Raw genomic sequence first — 17,623 nt, 5'->3', positions numbered from 1 at the left:
TACATAGTGCTCTTAAGGGGAGATTCTTGCTCTGCACAGGAGCCCTGCAGCAAGGGATGGGGATTATTTTAAAGCTGGCTGTGATTTTTGTGGTTTGGAAAAACACGCCGCTGTCTGAGGGACTTTGTCCGGACAACTGTGTTGATTTGCATTCCCGTTTAGGGGTGGGTGCCATTAGCAGTGGGGGGGAAGCAGCTGCGATTCCCTGAGTTTCGGATGCAGGAAGAGGCATCAGGATGAAACCGCTGGCATTAACCGTGCAGGGTGCTCCCCCCAGCGCCACACCTGGGGCTTGGGGTGCTTGCAGGACACGGCGGGGCTGTCAGTCCCCAGGCTTGCCGGTGGCCGAGCGGGGGGCACAGGGCCAAGTTAAGGCAGAGGCTATCAGGGTACATGATGGGGATGGCTCTTCTCACCAGCCCGGGTGGCAAGGAGCCTTCCAAACCAAAGCACCACCGGCTTTTGGAACAATCCCAGCCGGAATGCTCTCCTGGGGCTCCCCAAAGTTTCCTCTACAGAGGCAGCCAATGCTTTGAGATGTGCTTCAGATTTTCCTTCTTTCCTTCTTCTTTCCTCCCTTCTCCATTTTTTTCCTTCTTTCCTTCTCCTTCCTTCCTTCTCTTTTTTCTTTCTCCTCTCTATCTTCTTTTTTCTTTTCATCTTTTTCTTCTTTCTTTTCCTTTCTCTCGCTTTCTCTCTTCTGCTTTTTCTTTCTGTCTGTCTGTCTTTCCACCCTTCTTAGACCTCAGCAAATTCCAGGAAGGCATCAGTTGTCTTTAACACCCAAAGGAAAAATCGAAGGGAAGGGTTCAATTACTCGCATGAAAAATGAGTCTCCTAACCGAGGTCTATCCATTTGCTAGTTGTGCTTGTTTTAAAACTGAATTATAGAGACTGCACATTTTTCTGGAGACAAATGCATTAATTTTTCTCAAAACAGACAAGAGGGAAGCAGAGGGAAAATAAGATAATAAGAGTTTCCACAGTGATTTATATGCCTTTGTGAAAAATAATGGGGGCAGACGGCAGCGCGCACCGGCAGCCCGTGGGGGAAGGGGCAGGGGGGTGGCAGGGACGACTGCAAGGAAAACTGCCAGAAGTCCAAGTAAGATTGTTGGTATTAGATGATATAAGATCACTTTCTGTCTCTGGCTGGCTTGAAAAATCTCTCTTTCTCTCTCTCTCTATACACACATAAAATATATGCCATATGATGCACTTAAAATCAGCACAGGCTATGCTGTTTATACAGGAAAGGATTGTGTTTCTCGCCGGGCTCTCCCCAGCCCTCCTTCTTCTGCCGAAGGATAAACTGGGACCTTTAGAAAACAAAGCGGTGGCTACAATTTTTAACAGATTTGCTCTTGCATGTATTTATATAGGGCAGGCGAGCCCTTCCCCAGGGCCAGCTGCCTGCGCTGTCGGCAAAAACCAGGGGGGTTGAGTTTATTTTTCTTTATCTGTTCACTTTGGTTTGATTTATATGCTAAAAGAGATATTTTTATTATAGTGCATAGTAAATTGGGTTTCTTTATTGCTCATGAGAGCTGTTTTCCAAAATTGGAGTATTTATATAGTACACTGATTGCAATATATTTCCGATCTTAATGTCTAACTGTAGGGAATAAAAAAAAATTAGACCGAATCGTATTTTTTAAAAACTACAACCTTCTTTTAAGTAAGATGAAATGAGTAACTTTTTCTTGAGAAGATGTTGCGGCACTCAGCAGCTCCCAGGAAATCATCTCGTTTTAGCAAGTAAAGGCTTTTGGTGGGAACTGGAGGCTCTGGAAGGGTTTGAAGCAGTTTTGCGGTCTGCCCGTTGGTGTAATCCATGGGAAACGTGGCCGGGAGGCCAAAGGCCACCGGGGCTGTAGTACCTGCGCCGATGGTTCTCTCCAATTATAGGAATGATTCAATGAATTTATTCCCCGTTGGTTTCCGAGTAGAAAATCCTGTGGTGTTCAGACGGATACGAGAACAGAGGGAGGCTGGAAGTGAGGCTTTAAAGCAAAACCTAAAGCTGTTCCAGGGCAGATGGTTAATTGTGTGGTTCGATTTATTTGCCTAATGCAAATCACGTCCCGTTTGCCCATGGCACCAGGGGAACCGGATTCCTGTTTGTTTGGCTAAAAAATGGGCTGAGATTTCATTGCATCTTCTGCGGCTCCCACGTGAAGCTCCCCTGCAGCGAGGCGGCTTTGTGGTCCGCAGCAGAGGATCACCGTATCTCCAGGGCTGGTGGAGAGGAGAAACATCTGCTCCATGGAGAAGGGATGGGATGGCAATGAGCCGCCAACACCGTGTTGGTTTGCAGGATTCAACCTCCCATCTTTGTGGCTCCAGGCCCGTGAAGGTGCTTTAGTGGATGGCAGCATCCCTTTCTCCCATCCCAAAATCAGGCACTGGGGTGTCTCTGTGGGCCTGGGCTCCCCGGCCTCCCCAGTCCCCTCCGGCCTCTGACCAGGAGGGTGTTTTAGGGGGTTCCCAACTTCCCAAATGGGCCTAATTGAAGCCTAAAGAGATTTTTCAGAGATTCATGGCTTTTCAAAGGAGATATTTGCATATTAATAAGAAGCTGTTCAGACTGATTGGCTTAATGTGTTTGGGGTAAGTATAATTAAATGTCAAGGGAAATATATCATGAAGTAATGAAGCTGAAGTTAATTTATCAAAAAAGGAGTCCTAGAGAGGGAGACATTTCCAATAATAAACAGTTCTTTAACCTGCCTCTTTAAGGTGATTTGCTTAGTCAGGGCTGAAATGTGCGGTCTTGAAGATCCTCGAGTGAGAGAGATGTGAGGTGGTTACGGGTTTGGGGGTTGAGTTTTTTCCATGTTCTCCCTGGTACAAACCCCTCTGCCCTGGGACCCCAAGGCTGAGCCCATCAAGAGGGTTCACCCGGGTCCGGATGGGGGAAGGTGAAGCTCTGGTCCCTCTGAGGCCACCAGCTGCACCTGGGAGGGTGTTTGGGGGGGATGTACACATGTAAGACTTCAGGGGTGCCCTTAGGGAAGAACAGGCTTGGGGTTTAATTATATCAGATGCTGGGTCACTTATGCCTTTTTTTTTCTCATCTCTCAGTCTTTTCTCTTCACTCCATCAGCTTTTCAGAGCACGTGCCACCTCCTGCTCTGTTCATGTAGCAGCCGGGGAGAAAGACCAGTCCATACACGCGCAGCTTTAACACGAACAAAAAAAATGCAGTGCACATTCAGAATTGCGATGCAAGTCCCAAAACTGGTTATTTTAACATCAGAATTGCGGAGGGTGAGGTCCAGGCTAAAGGCTACACCGGTCCCTACGAAGGCTGCGACTCTTCCGCATCCTTCTGTGCGATGGGAGGAGGTTGTGAGCTCCCTCCCCGCGGCGCAGCCATGCAGTGGGCAAATGGGCATGCGCTTTTCAGCACGCCTGCTGCTTTGGGTGAGCGCCGGGTTCATAGGATTCATTTCAGGCCTTGCACCGGCTGTCCTCTGCCACCCGTCTCTAGCGGTGACTTACTCCCATGTGCGGTGGGAGTGGGACTGGGAACTCTTGATTTGCGCTTTGTGCACTTGCAAGGGAGAAAGGCAGGGTGCAAGGCTGTAAAAGGATCGTGCCCATCATCTCAGCTGGAAAATCCTCCTTTGGCATAATACAGCATAGAGGGGAATCAGCCGGTTGCGGAATAATAGAGGCATCTGTAGAAGAGAGCAGAACTCATGTCCACTTTCATTAAGAGGCACCACAGTTACAACAAAAAACAGCACCAAAAAGCCAACAGAACCAGCCACCAGAAGCCTGAAGCAAATCCATCGGGGAAACGAGGAATCACTTTTCATTTGGGAGCTATGTTGGAAATATGATGAAATCACTGTGGGCCTGATTTACTCCCTTGTAAGAATTAGCTGGTGCTGCAGGGATTTGGCAAACGGCTCATGCCCTGTGCTTGGAGCCCTGACCGCTGCTGGGGTTAAGCTCTCATCAGAGAAGGTGCGTGGTGCTGGAGAGACCACTGAGATGTAAAAACATGGGGGATCAAAAAATGCAGGTGGCCACTGCCGGAGGTGATGAGCACTGGGTCCAGGTCTGCTGAGGAAGGGCAGGGTTTGTGCTCCCCGGCGCATGGCACACCCCAAAGCGGCACTCACTGAAGCTGCTGGCAGTGCCTTGAGAGGAGCTCTAAGGCTGGGTTAAAGAGCAGGCTGCTGGCCAGGCCGAAGGGGAACCGCTGCAGGACTCCTCGACGGCAGAGATGGCTGAGGAAGCCATCCCCAAGCCCAGCAGAGAAACCTCCTTTAGATGGTGCCTGGTGGTGTCTCCATTCCCATACAAAGGACAGAGACGTGGCGAAGGGGTCTATGGCCAAGGGCTCCGGAGCTCTTCATCTGCATCTGGTAGGCGGACGGCTGGGATTTACCGGCAATGCCACTGGGCAGGACCCAGCATCCTCCCAGACGGGTGCAGAAATGCGCCACGATGACTTGGCTTTTTAGCCATTGGAAAGAAAACAACTACAAAACGCCCCTTTTCCAAACCCCAGCTGGTCAGCCCGGAGGAAGCAGCGGTGCCACCCGTGATTGCCTCAGCTCCGATGAGTTTCTTGTTCCAGCAAAGAAAATCAATGGCTTGCACAGCTAATGGCATCAGAGAGTTTCTGCTTGTCGATAGCACTTAGGCACTGGCAGTCTCCGGGAGATGCCCAGATGTGCTTCCCAGCACAACAGATTTTCGGGAGCCTCTCGGCACGGTTCCTCCTCCCAGACCAGTCATGGGATGCCGGGACAGCGGCATCGCTTCTCACCACCAGCATTGCCTTCGCCAGGAGGCCACCGGGCACCTGCCTGAACACAGGGCTCCCCGCTTACCTGCTGCCCTCAATGCTCTGCCCATCAATAATTAATCAGAGCAATTAAGCAGAAGGCTTGCACATTGTAATTAGCTCTGATCAGTGCAATCTCCCTTCCCAGGGGGTAGCAGCGAGGTAGGAGCCGAGCACTGAAAGCACAGCAGGGGGACAGTGCTGTTGAGCAGAGGCTCCCGTGCAGCCCCTCTTTGCGTGCAAATGCTCCCCTGCCCCTTCAAAACACCCCACAGCCCCATCGCTCCAGGGCTGGGGAAGCCGGCGCGAAGTCACCCGTGTGCCTGCTCGAACGGGTGGCTCTCGGGGGCAGAATGAGCCCCTTATCTTGGGGACACTGCTGCTTCCTGCTGGGTCACCTCGGCCCCGGGGCCGCGGGGCGGCAGCCGCCCTGCCCTTGGCCGGGGATTGTTCCTGCTCTTCCTGAGCGAGGTCACGGCCCCGAGATCCGGATGGAGAGTAGCCATCTGCGGAGGTATCGGCAACGGCCTCTGCGAACACACCACTTTGTCCACAGCCTTTCTTTGATGGGTTTGCCAGCTCCTCGGGAAGGAGAAGGTTTCCTGGCTGTGACCTTGGGACAGGGTGACCCTGTTACTCCTGTGGACGTGGTGCTGACAGCTCAGTGTCCAAGTCCCTGTTTTGGAGGCAGTGAGATTGCTGGAGTGGTTTTTCTTAAACGCTGAAGTGGTTGAACCCACTGGTGGCAGGGAGCAGAGCTGCCCGCGGTGCTCGGCATGCAGCAGGGGTGCAATTGGGGGGGGTGTCTGCTGGGGACCCCCCAAGAGCCTGGCGCAGCCCCTGGCTTGGACTTGCTCATAGACACCTTTGCCGGGATGCCTGATGGCGTGGCACGGATGTCTGGATGGGCACGGCCGCCTGCCTCGTCCCTCTGTCGCACCCTGCCCCGGACAGACCCTGTCCTGGGGCTGGGACGCTTGGCTTTGGTTGCTGCTGGGGGTTTGGATGGGGACAGGGCATGTGTCCGGGGGTCCCTGTGGCCCTGCGGGCTGCAGTTTAGCTTTGCACCATGGGTGCTGGCTGCATCCCGTGTCGGGCTGTCAGCCATCTCCTAAACTTCGGAGGGCGCTTAACTGGAAGGAGAGGAGGGAGGGATGGGAAAGCAGCTCCGCTGATAAGATGCTGCTTGACAGATACAGCATGGAAACAGATGCTACCGGCTGCAGATGTAATGAGATACATAAATACGAAGACTTGCTCAAATAAACGCTGGCATCCGCCGTAAGGATGAGCTCGGGAGCTCCCGGCACCGCTGACTGTGGCCAGCAGCCAGCACAGAGCGGGCTGATTTGGGGGGTGGGGGGAGGAGAGGCCCTGCCTCTGCGGGAGCGTTTTATTCGGGAAGGTGGCATATTAACGGTGTGCCACGGTTATCCCTGCAGCGATGCCTGCGGCCAGGGCTGCGCCTGCAGCACCCAGCAGTGGCCGTCCCTGCAGCCCGGGCTCCGGCGTGGGTGAAGGTGCCTGCGCTCAGGGCTGGCTGCCTGCTGCCAGCTCTGGATTTTGGAGTATTTCCTAAGTGCCTAAAAGTGATGATACGCCCCATGTACTTTGAGAACTGCCCTTTCATCCCAGCACAAGTCAACGCAACAAGGTCCTGTTTTCATGCATGTTTTGATTTTAAACCCCTCTGGAGCCTTGGGGATAGTAAAAAACCTGCGTGCTGGGAGAGACCTCGCTGAGCGGGGCACAGGGAGCGTGCCAAGGTGGCAGGAGGCTCCTCAGCACATCTTGGGGAGCAAAACAACCCAGGGACCAGCAGTCCGGCTGGGCATCTTTCCAACCATGGCCAAGGGAACAGAACCACGACTGTCCCAGCGGGTGATGCACTCATCCTGCACGGTTTGCAGTGGTTCAGTGGGGACAGAAGAGCAGAGGCAGAAGAAAACCCAAGGCCCCTGACTCCACCGCAGCTGCTTCGCGAGGGTGCAGGCGTCCTCTGGGAGATGACGGCTGTGTTGTAGATCCCCCTGATAACACCTGGATTTTCCTGAGTGTTACCTTTATCCAGGAAAACGTCTCAGCAGCAGGATGGGTAGGGATGGGAGAGACCCACAGTCTTCATTGTCCCCTCCCAGGGCCATTCCTGCATCTTATTTTGCTCCAGCCTCAGCCCAATCCACCCTCCATTAGAAGGAATGGCAAGAGTCTCCCTTTAATATGATGTCAGTTGGACTTGATTTTACATCCAGCAACGCAATGAGTGATTTTCTGTTTTCCTTCCAGACCTCTCTGATCTTTTGCCACTCTCCTTTCAGCTTCCTCAGTCCCGCAGCTTTTCTTGGAGGGTTTTTTTTTTTAATTTCTATCAGATTCTTGAAATGCATCTTTCTATTTATTGATTTCAGCTGACATCTAAAGGAAGGCAATGCAAGAGGCTCAAACTCCGACGTGCCCTCGCAGCTCATCAAAGCAAATTTAGAGCCTTGCTAGAGCTGCCAGGGCCGCACAGCCCCTGGGCTGAGACACTGGCCTCATCGGAGGGACGCATCCATCTCTTTAGGCAGCGTTTTTTAATTTATATATACATGCATGCTACCGGTTACATCAAGTTATCACTCTTGCCAGAGCGTCTTTCTTCTCAATCTCTTGTACACCCTGTAATGGTACTTCTGGGAGTGTGGGCTCGAGGGTGCGGGGAAAGCAACCGCTTGTGATAGCAGGTTTTGATTTTTTTAGAAATTTCTGTTGCAGAGTCACTACTTAAAATGATCTGGAAGAAAAAGAGAAATGGTGGTGGGAGGAGGAGAAGACAACTTGCTGGCGGCTGCAGTAGCACAGGGAGCAATGCACACCGCTTCGGGGCATGAGACTGCATCAAGCCCCCGTGCTTGCTGTGCCTCAGTTTCCCCATCCTCCTTGTTTGATAGCTTCGTGCTGGAGAAGGCTCCATCTTTCCCACAGGATTGCCGGCTGTGTTACATCCACGCTCCTGCCCTGTCTTGGAGACAGAAATTCTGGCAGCATTTCTATAGAGAAGCGAGAGGTGAAATAAGCCCCCTCGCCAGTTGATTTTTCCCTCTCTGCTCTGTTCTCCTAGCCTTGCCATAGCACCCATAACAGTCTCTTAACACAAGTGAGAGAGGCAGAAAACGCCGTCAAGAGGGACTAAAGGGCAGGAGAGTGCCAGCGCCCAGCTCAGTCGCTGCTTGGTTTTTCGGGTGGTTGATGGAGGGGGGTCCCTCTCAAGCCTTGAACACTGCTGGCTCCCAGAGGTGAAAGGAATGTGGTTTTTTTTTCTCCTCTTTCTTTTCTTCCTCCCATACACAAAGACCAGATAATTTTGCACAAACAAGCCACTTTCATTCTTAACCATGCTGTCACTTCGTGGTGCAAAGGCAGGCCTCAGGACGGGTGTTCGCTGGTGGGAGAGTGGCCGATCCTCCCCGTGACCCCGTGTTACATTTGTGGGAGCAGATTTGTCCCTTCCTTGCCGGAAAGGCCCTTCCGTGGGATGCAAGGTCCCGCAGCTGACTGCAGAGCTGTTGGGCTCTTTCGGAAAGAGCAGTATTTCTTTGATAGGGTTTTTCCTGCGATGACCTCTTTGGCGGCACGTCCTCAATAACAACACTTGCCACCACAGGAGACTTCCTTTCCCACCGCTGCCGCGGGCTGGGGCGCTCCAAATCCCAGCCAGACCCATGAATCCGCAGCAAAACCGAACTGCATCGGGTTTATGCTGACCAGGGCAAAAGTAACGGAGGGCAGGTTTCTTCTTTGAAGATTGCTCTAAGGTGTTTATTATCGCATTCATGGCAGCTCACCTCGAGCTATGGAGACATCCCGGTGAGCCTCCGTGGATTCTCCACTATCCGCCTGGGGGCTTTCCCCACCATTTCTTTGTGTGTATCCCACTGCTTGGACCTGTAGTTTAGACTTTTGGCTCAGGTGGAAAAGGCACCTGGAGGCTGGAGCAAGGTGCCCCCCAGCCCAGGCTGTCCGGGGAAGGTGTCTTGGGGTGCAGGGGGTAAGCAGTGCCCTTCTGTCTGCTGTGTCTCATAGCCCCGCTGCAATGTCCAGGCTGTGTAATGGAAAGATCCTGATAGCTAAAATCACCAGCGCCTTCATGACTTTGTACCTCTGGGAAAGCCCAGCTCTGTGTAAACAGGCCGTGCGGAACTCCGGCTTCGCGTTTCTGCTTCATTCCCATCCTTAATCCAGCGGATAGTTCCCGGCCCACGTGCCCTTTCGGGGCTGCGGCCAGGTCAGTGGGAACGCGGCCAAAGATAAGGGTAAACATCGGCGTGCCAGAGGAGGCGGCTCTGCGGCGGCAGCTCCTCCTTCGCTGCCTCTGTGCTGCTGCAGACGGGTGGGGAGAGCACTAGGGCAGCCCAGCAGCACGCTGGAGGGGTCCAGGGACACAAGCAATGTCCCCGAGCTGTCACTGCCACGCAGATGCCCCAGCTGCAGGTGTTTCTGCATCTCAGGTCTTGGTCGATGGTGGTTTTGTACTTCCAGGCTATACCTCGGCCGTGTTTGCTGGGGTGCTTGCAGACCTGCTCTGCTCGCCTCTCCTGCACCGAGCGAAGCTGTGACTGCCCTGGGGATGCTGAGCCTGTGCCCGCATCTCAGCCACCCCCAGTTTGCTGGTGCTGGGACCAGGACATCAGCATTTGGTGAGCAGGGGACTGATCTTTCTCCTTCACTGCTCATTTGCCTTGTGTTGTTCCCAGCTCCAGCACCGAGGAGCTGTGTTGCTGCAAGCTGCATCCCCCTGTGCTGGGCCAAACCTGTTCTCTGCATCCTCCTCCTCCTCCGTTATATTGCAATTGCAATTTCAGGCAGTGCACAAACTGACTTTGCTGCTGCAGATGAGCTTGAGGTAGACCTGGCCATGCACTCAGATGGAGAAGGGTGTGCAAGACCCCGCAGCCGAGGCGCTGCCCTGACACAGGGCAGTGCTGACCCTGGCAGCACAGGGTGACACCATCGTTCCTCTCTGTGGCATCGGGCTGGCACACCTGGTTCTGGATGATCATTTCAGTCCCTCTAGCCTGGATGCCCAGGTTCTGATAGGCTGATTATTTTTAAAAAGTCATACTAGGACTGCCAGGGAGAAGGCACTCACCTTCTGGGGTTATGGGGAGATGAGTCCTGCCCTTAGCACGTGACTGGGGCAGGTTTTACTAGAGACCAGAAACACATGGGGCTGATTGCTGTAATCACAGCAGCTTTATTTATCACTCTGGGCTGCGATGGCGTGAGGCCTGGTGAAGAGCTGCCCTCGTCTGCTGACTTCAGCCTCCCTCCGGGAGAGAGCTGGGCTAGGTTTATGTGGGAAAGCCTTGCAGCAAGTCCATCCACGCTGCTTTTATGCCTTGCACGCTGCAAAGGAGCCCAGGAGGTCCCGGGCAGGACATGGCTTGGTCCAGCTGGGAGCAGAGCAGCAGGTGGCCTTCACACAGCAAGCTCTCCTTGAGTTTTCTGGACCCAACACCAGGAGCAGCTCCCACCTCTGAGGGAAACACAGCAGCACGGGGCTGCCTGTCCTGCATGAACCAGGCTGTCCCCTCCCAAAATCTCGTTTCTGGAACAACCAGTTCTTGTTTTCTCGCTAATCACCAGCTTCTCTTGCTGCTTTGAGTTGGTGCGACAGCAGCACACGTCAGCTGAGATGAAACAGCTGCTTTAAGCCATTTCCCATCCCCTGATGGAGCTGAGGGGGGGTACCCAGTGCAGGCTGGTGCCAACCACCACCAACATGTATCATTGCATCCATTCTGCCAAGCTGAAGTTCCAGAAAGACTCAATGCTTGGGTGTTCAGTCTTGTAAGGAGGGATCCCGTTATGTTATTCTGGTTTCTTGACATAAAGTGATGCCTTCTTCCCCAGAGTCGTGCTCTTGCTAAGAACAGGGACTTGAGATCAGGTGGCATCTCTGTGGACTCTGATCTCCGGGGTTGAGCCAACACCCTGCGTGCCCTGGGAAATGTAAAGTCAAGCTTTTTAAAGGTGTCATTGTACCCTCAATAAAGAGATGATAGAAAAGCCATAATAAACATGACACCGGAGATCAGTTCCCACACCAGGAGCAGCGGAGACTGTTACTGGGACGTCCTTATGCAACCCCAGCAGTGAAGTGCCGATGTCAAGGCACACCAGGGTGCATTGGGAGCACTGCGTGCATTGCTGGGACCTGTAACCTCCTGGTGCTCAGCCCCTGCACAGTGTCACCCCCAGCCCGGCCCTCCGAGGCAGTAACAACCCTGCAGCTGGGCCTCTCCCACCCTGGCCGGGTGCTGGGGGTTTGCTGCAGTGGCTCCGAGGGAGGACACATCCAAACAGTTGCATGACCAAAGTGCAGTCTTGCAAAGCCCATTGGGGCAGGGAAGGGGCCACAACCTTTCTACAAGCAGCAGCCCCCAGAGCTACCTCCGGGGCTTTGGCTGGACACGGGAACGGCCATCTCGGACACCACTGCTGGGAAGAAAGTACAGACCTGGAAAAGGCCAGATATGAATATGCATGCATAGCCGAAATGCTCCCTTTGAGGAAAGTCTTCCTCCCCTATTAAGTAATTAAATAAAGCCCCAAGCTCTACTAAAATTAAAATAACAGAATCCATTTATTCTGGCAGGGCCCACTGGTGGCTGCTCTTGCCAAAAACATTTTTGTGGTTCTTGTCTTTTCAAGTGGCTCTTTTGCAATAAAACCCAGATGCCATTAGTCCAGGGAGGCCTCCAGGCAACTGTTTACGTCCATGAAAGATGCCCTTTGTAATTAATTAATCTCCCAAAAGCTGTGGTAGCACATTCCCTGTGGCTCCTGGCATGTCCCTGCCCACCGGCCCTGGCAGCGGAGGTGCGTGCTCATTCCTAGGCGCTGAAGAAAGCTTTTTGTGTAGCAGCCTTGCCACCAAAGGGGTTAATCTCCTCCTTGGAAAGACACAGCAGAGATTTCAACAGTTATCAAAACACAAACAGAAGTCAGCTCGCCTTCCCGCTGCCCTTGCCCCGCTGCCGGTTCAGCAGCTCCCGTTCTTGCTCAACAGCAAATTGCAGTTGCAGGAGGCTGCGTTACGGGGGCAGGGATCAGCTGGGGACTGAGCCGGCAGGCGATGGGGAAGGGGGGGTACGGCCTGGTTCCTGCGCCCCTTTGGGGGTTCAGGTGCTTCCAGGTGACACAGTCGTTTTGGGGTTTCCAAACCGGAGGGCAACAACACAACACCTGAGAAATGTGGGCTTGGTGCACGCGGGGGAAAAGGTGATTCATGAGACTGCCCTGAGCAAAAAACCATGCGAACAGCTGCACTGCAGCAGAGCACAGAGCCGTCCAGCCCAGTGCCTTCTTCCAGATGGTGGCTGCTATCAGGTATCTACAGAAATGTACGAAAGTTGGTGGTTTGTAGGGCTCCTTCTCCTGTTATCTCCTCCCAGTTGGGGCTTCCCTGTGGCTGAAGAGGCTCTGGACTCCCACATTTCATTGCCACCAACTCATTTCATCCACCGTGAATTTGGCCCGTCTGTTTCTGAACCATTTACACTTTTGACCTTTGCAGCATCAGGTGATTGATAGCAAATCCCACTGTAGAATTATGTGTCTGCTCAGCAAGGGGCATCCTCATGCTGGTTTTGAGCACTTCTCCGTCCTTCGTGTCAGCAGCAATTGCCTTTATGTCTTCACATCCTTCGGGATGCACGAGAGCTCTCTCATACCCCTCAGCTTGTTTCTTCTCCAGCCTGAATGTCCCTAATTCATGGAGTTTCCCCCAAACAGAAACCCTCAGCAGAGACCAGCAAAGATTTGGCTTCTCTAGGACCATGTCTGCTCAGCCTCTGTGTCACATGGTTGCAAATAGAAAGAATTGCTTTAGGAAGGGTCAGTCCTCGCTGCCTCATTTGTAACATAACGACTCAGCCTGGGGTTTGGTTGTTATTGGTATTTTTAGCTGTTGTTGGCTTTTCATTGTTGCTTTTTTGATAGATGAGTTTAATTTTGCTGGCATATTGCACAGGTTTGCAAACCAGATGTTGCTGCTGCGAGACGGTAACAGCAACGCGGGCAGGGAGCAGTTCATCACGGCCCATGGGTGTCGCAGCCGCGGCGAGGTCAAAGCCGAGGGGTCAGGGGTGGGGGGGATGCAGGTCCCTGCTCCTCAGGACCCGGGACCGCAGTTGCCATGAGAACTGCTGGTGGCACGGCGGTGAACCTCGCCAGTGCTGCAGCCACCTCCCATCCATCTCCCATTCCCCCCGGGAACGACCGGACCGTTGGACGGAGACCAAGCTGTGCAGAGGAAAACTGCTGAGAGCCTGGAAGGAGGGATGGGCTTGTGTAACCAAATGATGATGGTGTGAATCACTGATGTTTTGCCGATGCTGGCTCCTGTCTGGGGGTGATATGTGGGGTGATGCAAATGTGAGGGGATGGGATGTGGTGTGGCAGGCAAGGGGGAGCAAGGAGAGGAGCTGGGAGTGCCCAGGAGGAGCAGATGGACGGCCGCTCGTATGGCTCCTACGCCTTCCTGGCTTGCCTTGTTTAACACAGAGGAGCTGAGGTTATCCTGTGGCCAAATCCTGCCGTCCCTTCGCAAATGATACCCAACGCCTCGCCCCAGAGGGCCTTGAACTCTCAAGGGCACCGTGGAGCAGGATGGACCCTGGCCCAAGCCCCAGGCCCCTTCCCGCTCCCAACTGGGAGAGCTTCCCAAAGCAGCCTGCGTGTAGGATTTCTTTGGGTGGAAGAAGGAAATTGCTGAGGTCAGGGGGCTGATATTGCGCATTTTTATGTGACATCAGCTTGCTGCCACCTTGAAAATACCAAAAGATAGAGTCTTACATCCTGGCCCCTGAAAATCCCTTGCGCCCTGCAGGAAGGGAGTGTTGTTACTCCAGAAATTCACTGTTATTCCAGGGAATTTAAGCCAATGTGCAGGAAACCCCAGTGTGGGCAGGGAGGAATTTAAAGGGATAGGACATTCCGATTGTAGAGATGATGTGCTCTGTTCTTACAGTGCCATTTCAAGAAGGGAGGTGAGATCCCCCTCAAGAAGGAGGCCTTAAATAGGCAAAATAGGTTTAGGTCTAATTCTAGGTAAATTGGCAGCCAAAGGAAGTGGGAAATCAGGAGTGTGTTTGGATTCTTTGCTGAATCAGAGCCTCCCGACTATCCATGCAAGGAGGAAAGCAAGCTGGGCTGGAGGCGTGAGGCTCCGGAGCATCCTGCCCTTGGTACCCGGGACATCCCCGGAGCACTGCCTGCGCTCAGCTCCCCCCACCCTGCCCAGGGGCATTCGGCACTAACGTGTCTCTCTCTCCTCTCTCAGGGACCTCATGCCCAGGACCCTGGAGGGGCAGATCACCATGGAGAAGACCCCCAGCTACTTCGTCACCAAGGAGGCCCCAGCCCGCATCTCCTCCATGTCCAAGGGCACAAAGCTCATCGTGGTGGTGCGGGACCCCGTGACCAGAGCCATCTCGGACTACACCCAGACGCTTTCCAAGAAGCCCGATATCCCCACCTTCGAGAGCCTGACCTTCAAAAACAGGACTACAGGCCTGATCGACACCTCGTGGAGCGCCATCCAGATTGGCATCTACGCCAAGCACCTGGAGAACTGGCTCCTCTACTTCCCCATCGGGCAGATCCTCTTCGTCAGCGGGGAGAGGCTGATCAGCGACCCCGCGGGGGAGCTGGGCAGGGTCCAGGACTTTCTGGGCCTCAAGAGGATCATCACCGACAAACACTTCTACTTCAACAAAACCAAGGGGTTCCCGTGCCTGAAGAAGGCGGAAGGCAGCAGCAAACCCCACTGCCTGGGGAAGACGAAAGGCAGGACCCACCCTGACATAGACCAGGAGGTGGTGCAGAGACTGCGGGACTTCTACCGGCCCTTCAACATGAAGTTCTACCAGATGACGGGGCAGGACTTCGGCTGGGACTGAGGCTGAAAAAAATAATTTAAGAAAAGGAAAATATAATATAATATATATTTTTTTTACCTATCAGTAGAGGGGGGAAATACAGAAAAAAAAAATAATACTTGTGCTGAAACATGGTTTGTTCTGATTTTTTGTTCTTTTGACACTGCTTTGTTTTTCTTTCTTCCCTGAGAGATGAGGTGATGTGTCCAACCAGAAAAGGAGGCTGTGAACAGCAGCCTGGTCCTGTTGGCATTGCCTGCAGCTTGGCCGCTTCCTTCGCTGGGCCCAAGGTTTAGCACTGTCTCCGTAAGAAAAAAGCAGGCGGAAAGTTTTAGTTGTCTTGAGGTTCACCTCCAGAAGTGACGGGGTGCTTGGGGGAGCTCAGGGCCTTACTGGAAGGTCAGCCAGATTTTGGCTTGCAAATGCCTTTTTAGACCAGACCTCATGACTTTTGACAATGAAACAAAAGAGGCTTAATATCTAATTTGGCTTTCAAAAACCTTACCTTAGGGGATTTTTTTTTTTTATTGCATGAAACCTTTGGTGAAATTTTTTTAATTTATGCAATTTTTGTTTGACTCTTGCCCCCCCAAACCAAGCTCTTTTCATCAACCAAACTTATTTTTCATCTTATAGAAGCCCAAACCAATATTCCTTAGTTTTGTTTTGAGACAAAACAATTTTGGTAGCCAAAACTGAAAGAAAACAAATGATTCTTTTGACTCTCTGATGAAAACTGCCAGGTAGTCAAAAGGCCTCATTCACAGGAGTTGGCTGTAAACCAGTGTTCCCCATTGCCAGCAACGTGCACCCCTTTTGCCACACTGGCAGCAGAGCGCTTTTACAGGGGGGCCCACTGGAAGGGATTTGCGTGGTGGCCAAGGAGGGTCCACACTGAGGTGATGCTCATGGTAAACCTGTCTTGAAGGTGATGGGGACCCACCATCCCACCGCTCGCACACAGGAAGCAAGTTCACAGTGTCTGGTGGATGCTCTTTAAGCCATAATGAAGAATGTTTTAAGTTGGGCCAGTCTTAAAAGAAAAACAGTGGAGAAAGGGTTGTTTGGGGAAAAAATGAACAAAAGTCATGTCCAGAAAGGGGAGAGAATGAGGAGAAGATGATGGAAGTTTTCTTGTCCTTTCCTAAAGGAGAACCGAGGGAGACGCAGGAACAAGAGCGTTGGTTCTGCAGGGATTTAAAAATTGTCAGGTAAAATGAATCGCCTGTTTGCAATAACCAGGAGCTTTAAATTCTTTACTTTGATCCTTATCACCTTTTTTGGCTGGTAAAAATGTCTCAGCAACAGAAATCTATTAGTGAAGCAGGGTCTTGTATTACTGTGGGCTCATTTATCTGCTGGCTCTTTATCGTCAGCATTTTCTGGACTATAGGAGCACCTAATTATCACTTGGTGCTGTATAAACACAACACGATGATGCTCCCTCTCCTGAGTCTAACTTTAAAAAGCCCCTGACAGGGTAAAACAAAGTGAGGGATTACCTGGTAATCTGGTTAGGAAGAAGCCCGGGGACCAAGCTCGCTGGCTGCCTGCACACCAGCCAAGATCTTAATAAAATCACAGCAGAGCAGAGATTTCAAGGAGTCCAAAGAGAATTGTCTCTGAAATTACAATTTAACCCAAGAGGGAGCCATCTCCTCCTTGGGCCATGCTGCTTGACAGGTTAGGAAAACAGCTTGGTACCTGCTCAACTTCACGGCAGCAAGTTCCACTGGAGGGGCTGAGCCACATCCCCTCCTGGCTGCCTGAGCCACCTCCTTCCTACCCAGCCCTGCGTGCCTCCCTCCGTTCCCAAGGATGCGGAGTCCTGGGTCCTTCCTATCCCCTGAAGACAAAAACCCACATGGTTTTGCATGCAAGGCCCATTTCCCAAGGTAACTAAAATCATTTCATTAGCGTTGTGAGGCCCCAGGACCTTTTCCCACCGTTGTTGCCCCAAAGCCTCACCTGAGCTCAGGTTTCCGTGCCCCGGCTGGTGGAGTGGTGGTGATGGGCTGGTGGCATCAAAGCCAGGCTGTGCTCAGCAGTCTGTCCTGGCATGGCACGGCTCAGTGCCACCCTTGCTGCCTCCACTGATACCTTCACCCCCTTCCTACCATTCTTGCTCCAGCATGTCCCATTTTAAGCCCCTTTTTGGCAATGATGTCCTGTACCACATCTGGCTAAACATTTTACATAATTGCCTTCTGCAAACACCTTACAGCAGAAAGGCTGATGAGGGATCACACAGACCCCCAACAGCCCTTTCTCTTACCTGCCTCCCTTCAGCCCCTCAGTGTTTGTGCAAGAGATGGCATGAGAAAATCAGAGATGGTCAAGCAGCTTCGGCTTCCTGGGGTCATGGTGCCCCAGCATCTCTGCAGCTCATTGCTAGAGCTCAAAGCTCCCAAATCAGAAGTTGGAAGTGTTGGGCTCTCGGTAATGGTCTCCCCAAAGTGCCACTGGAGACGAGGGGAGCAATCTGCTCTCTGCCAGCCAGATCAAGGGGGAATGGGCTTTAAGGTGTAGCCAAAAGATGGGGGTTAATTATTGGGAAACCCTTTCTAACAGCAAGGCATGTTGGGGCAGGAATGGGAGATGGCCACCATCCCTCCCGCACTGTGCTCTGCCATCCAAGTGCAACAGCCAAGCTGGCGGCGAGGACAAGGCGTCACTCGCTCACGGGCACAACCGAACAGTGCCAGCCCTACCGAGGCACAAAACCTGAGGTTTTCCAAGCTGAAAAGAAGATTTAAGCATGTCATTTCTTTGGTATTTCAAGGAGACTTAAGGTTGGGCTAATCTGTACATGCCTTTGACAAGTATAAATATCACTTAAGAGTATGATTTAAAAAAATCAATATAATTATATTGCTATTGTCTCTCATATGGTCAC

The 17,623-nt window shown here is 52.5% G+C and overlaps 1 protein-coding gene across 1 annotated transcript in view; it reads left to right on the top strand.

The window, feature by feature from the left end:
* HS3ST3A1 (heparan sulfate-glucosamine 3-sulfotransferase 3A1) overlaps positions 1 to 14,764 on the top strand; it is a 36,457-nt gene extending 21,693 nt beyond the window's left edge. The window contains exon 2 of the mRNA XM_082326432.1: positions 14,130 to 14,764. Within this exon, the coding sequence (XP_082182558.1) occupies positions 14,130 to 14,748 (619 nt within the window). The 3' untranslated portion in view covers positions 14,749 to 14,764. The remainder of the gene's footprint in view (positions 1 to 14,129) is intronic.
* Positions 14,765 to 17,623: the final 2,859 nt, after the last annotated feature.

Source organism: Platalea leucorodia, assembly GCF_965183815.1.
Source record: "Platalea leucorodia genome assembly, chromosome: 14".
Classification (NCBI taxonomy): Eukaryota; Metazoa; Chordata; class Aves; order Pelecaniformes; family Threskiornithidae; genus Platalea; species Platalea leucorodia.
This window is presented reverse-complemented; position numbering and strand designations above follow the sequence as displayed.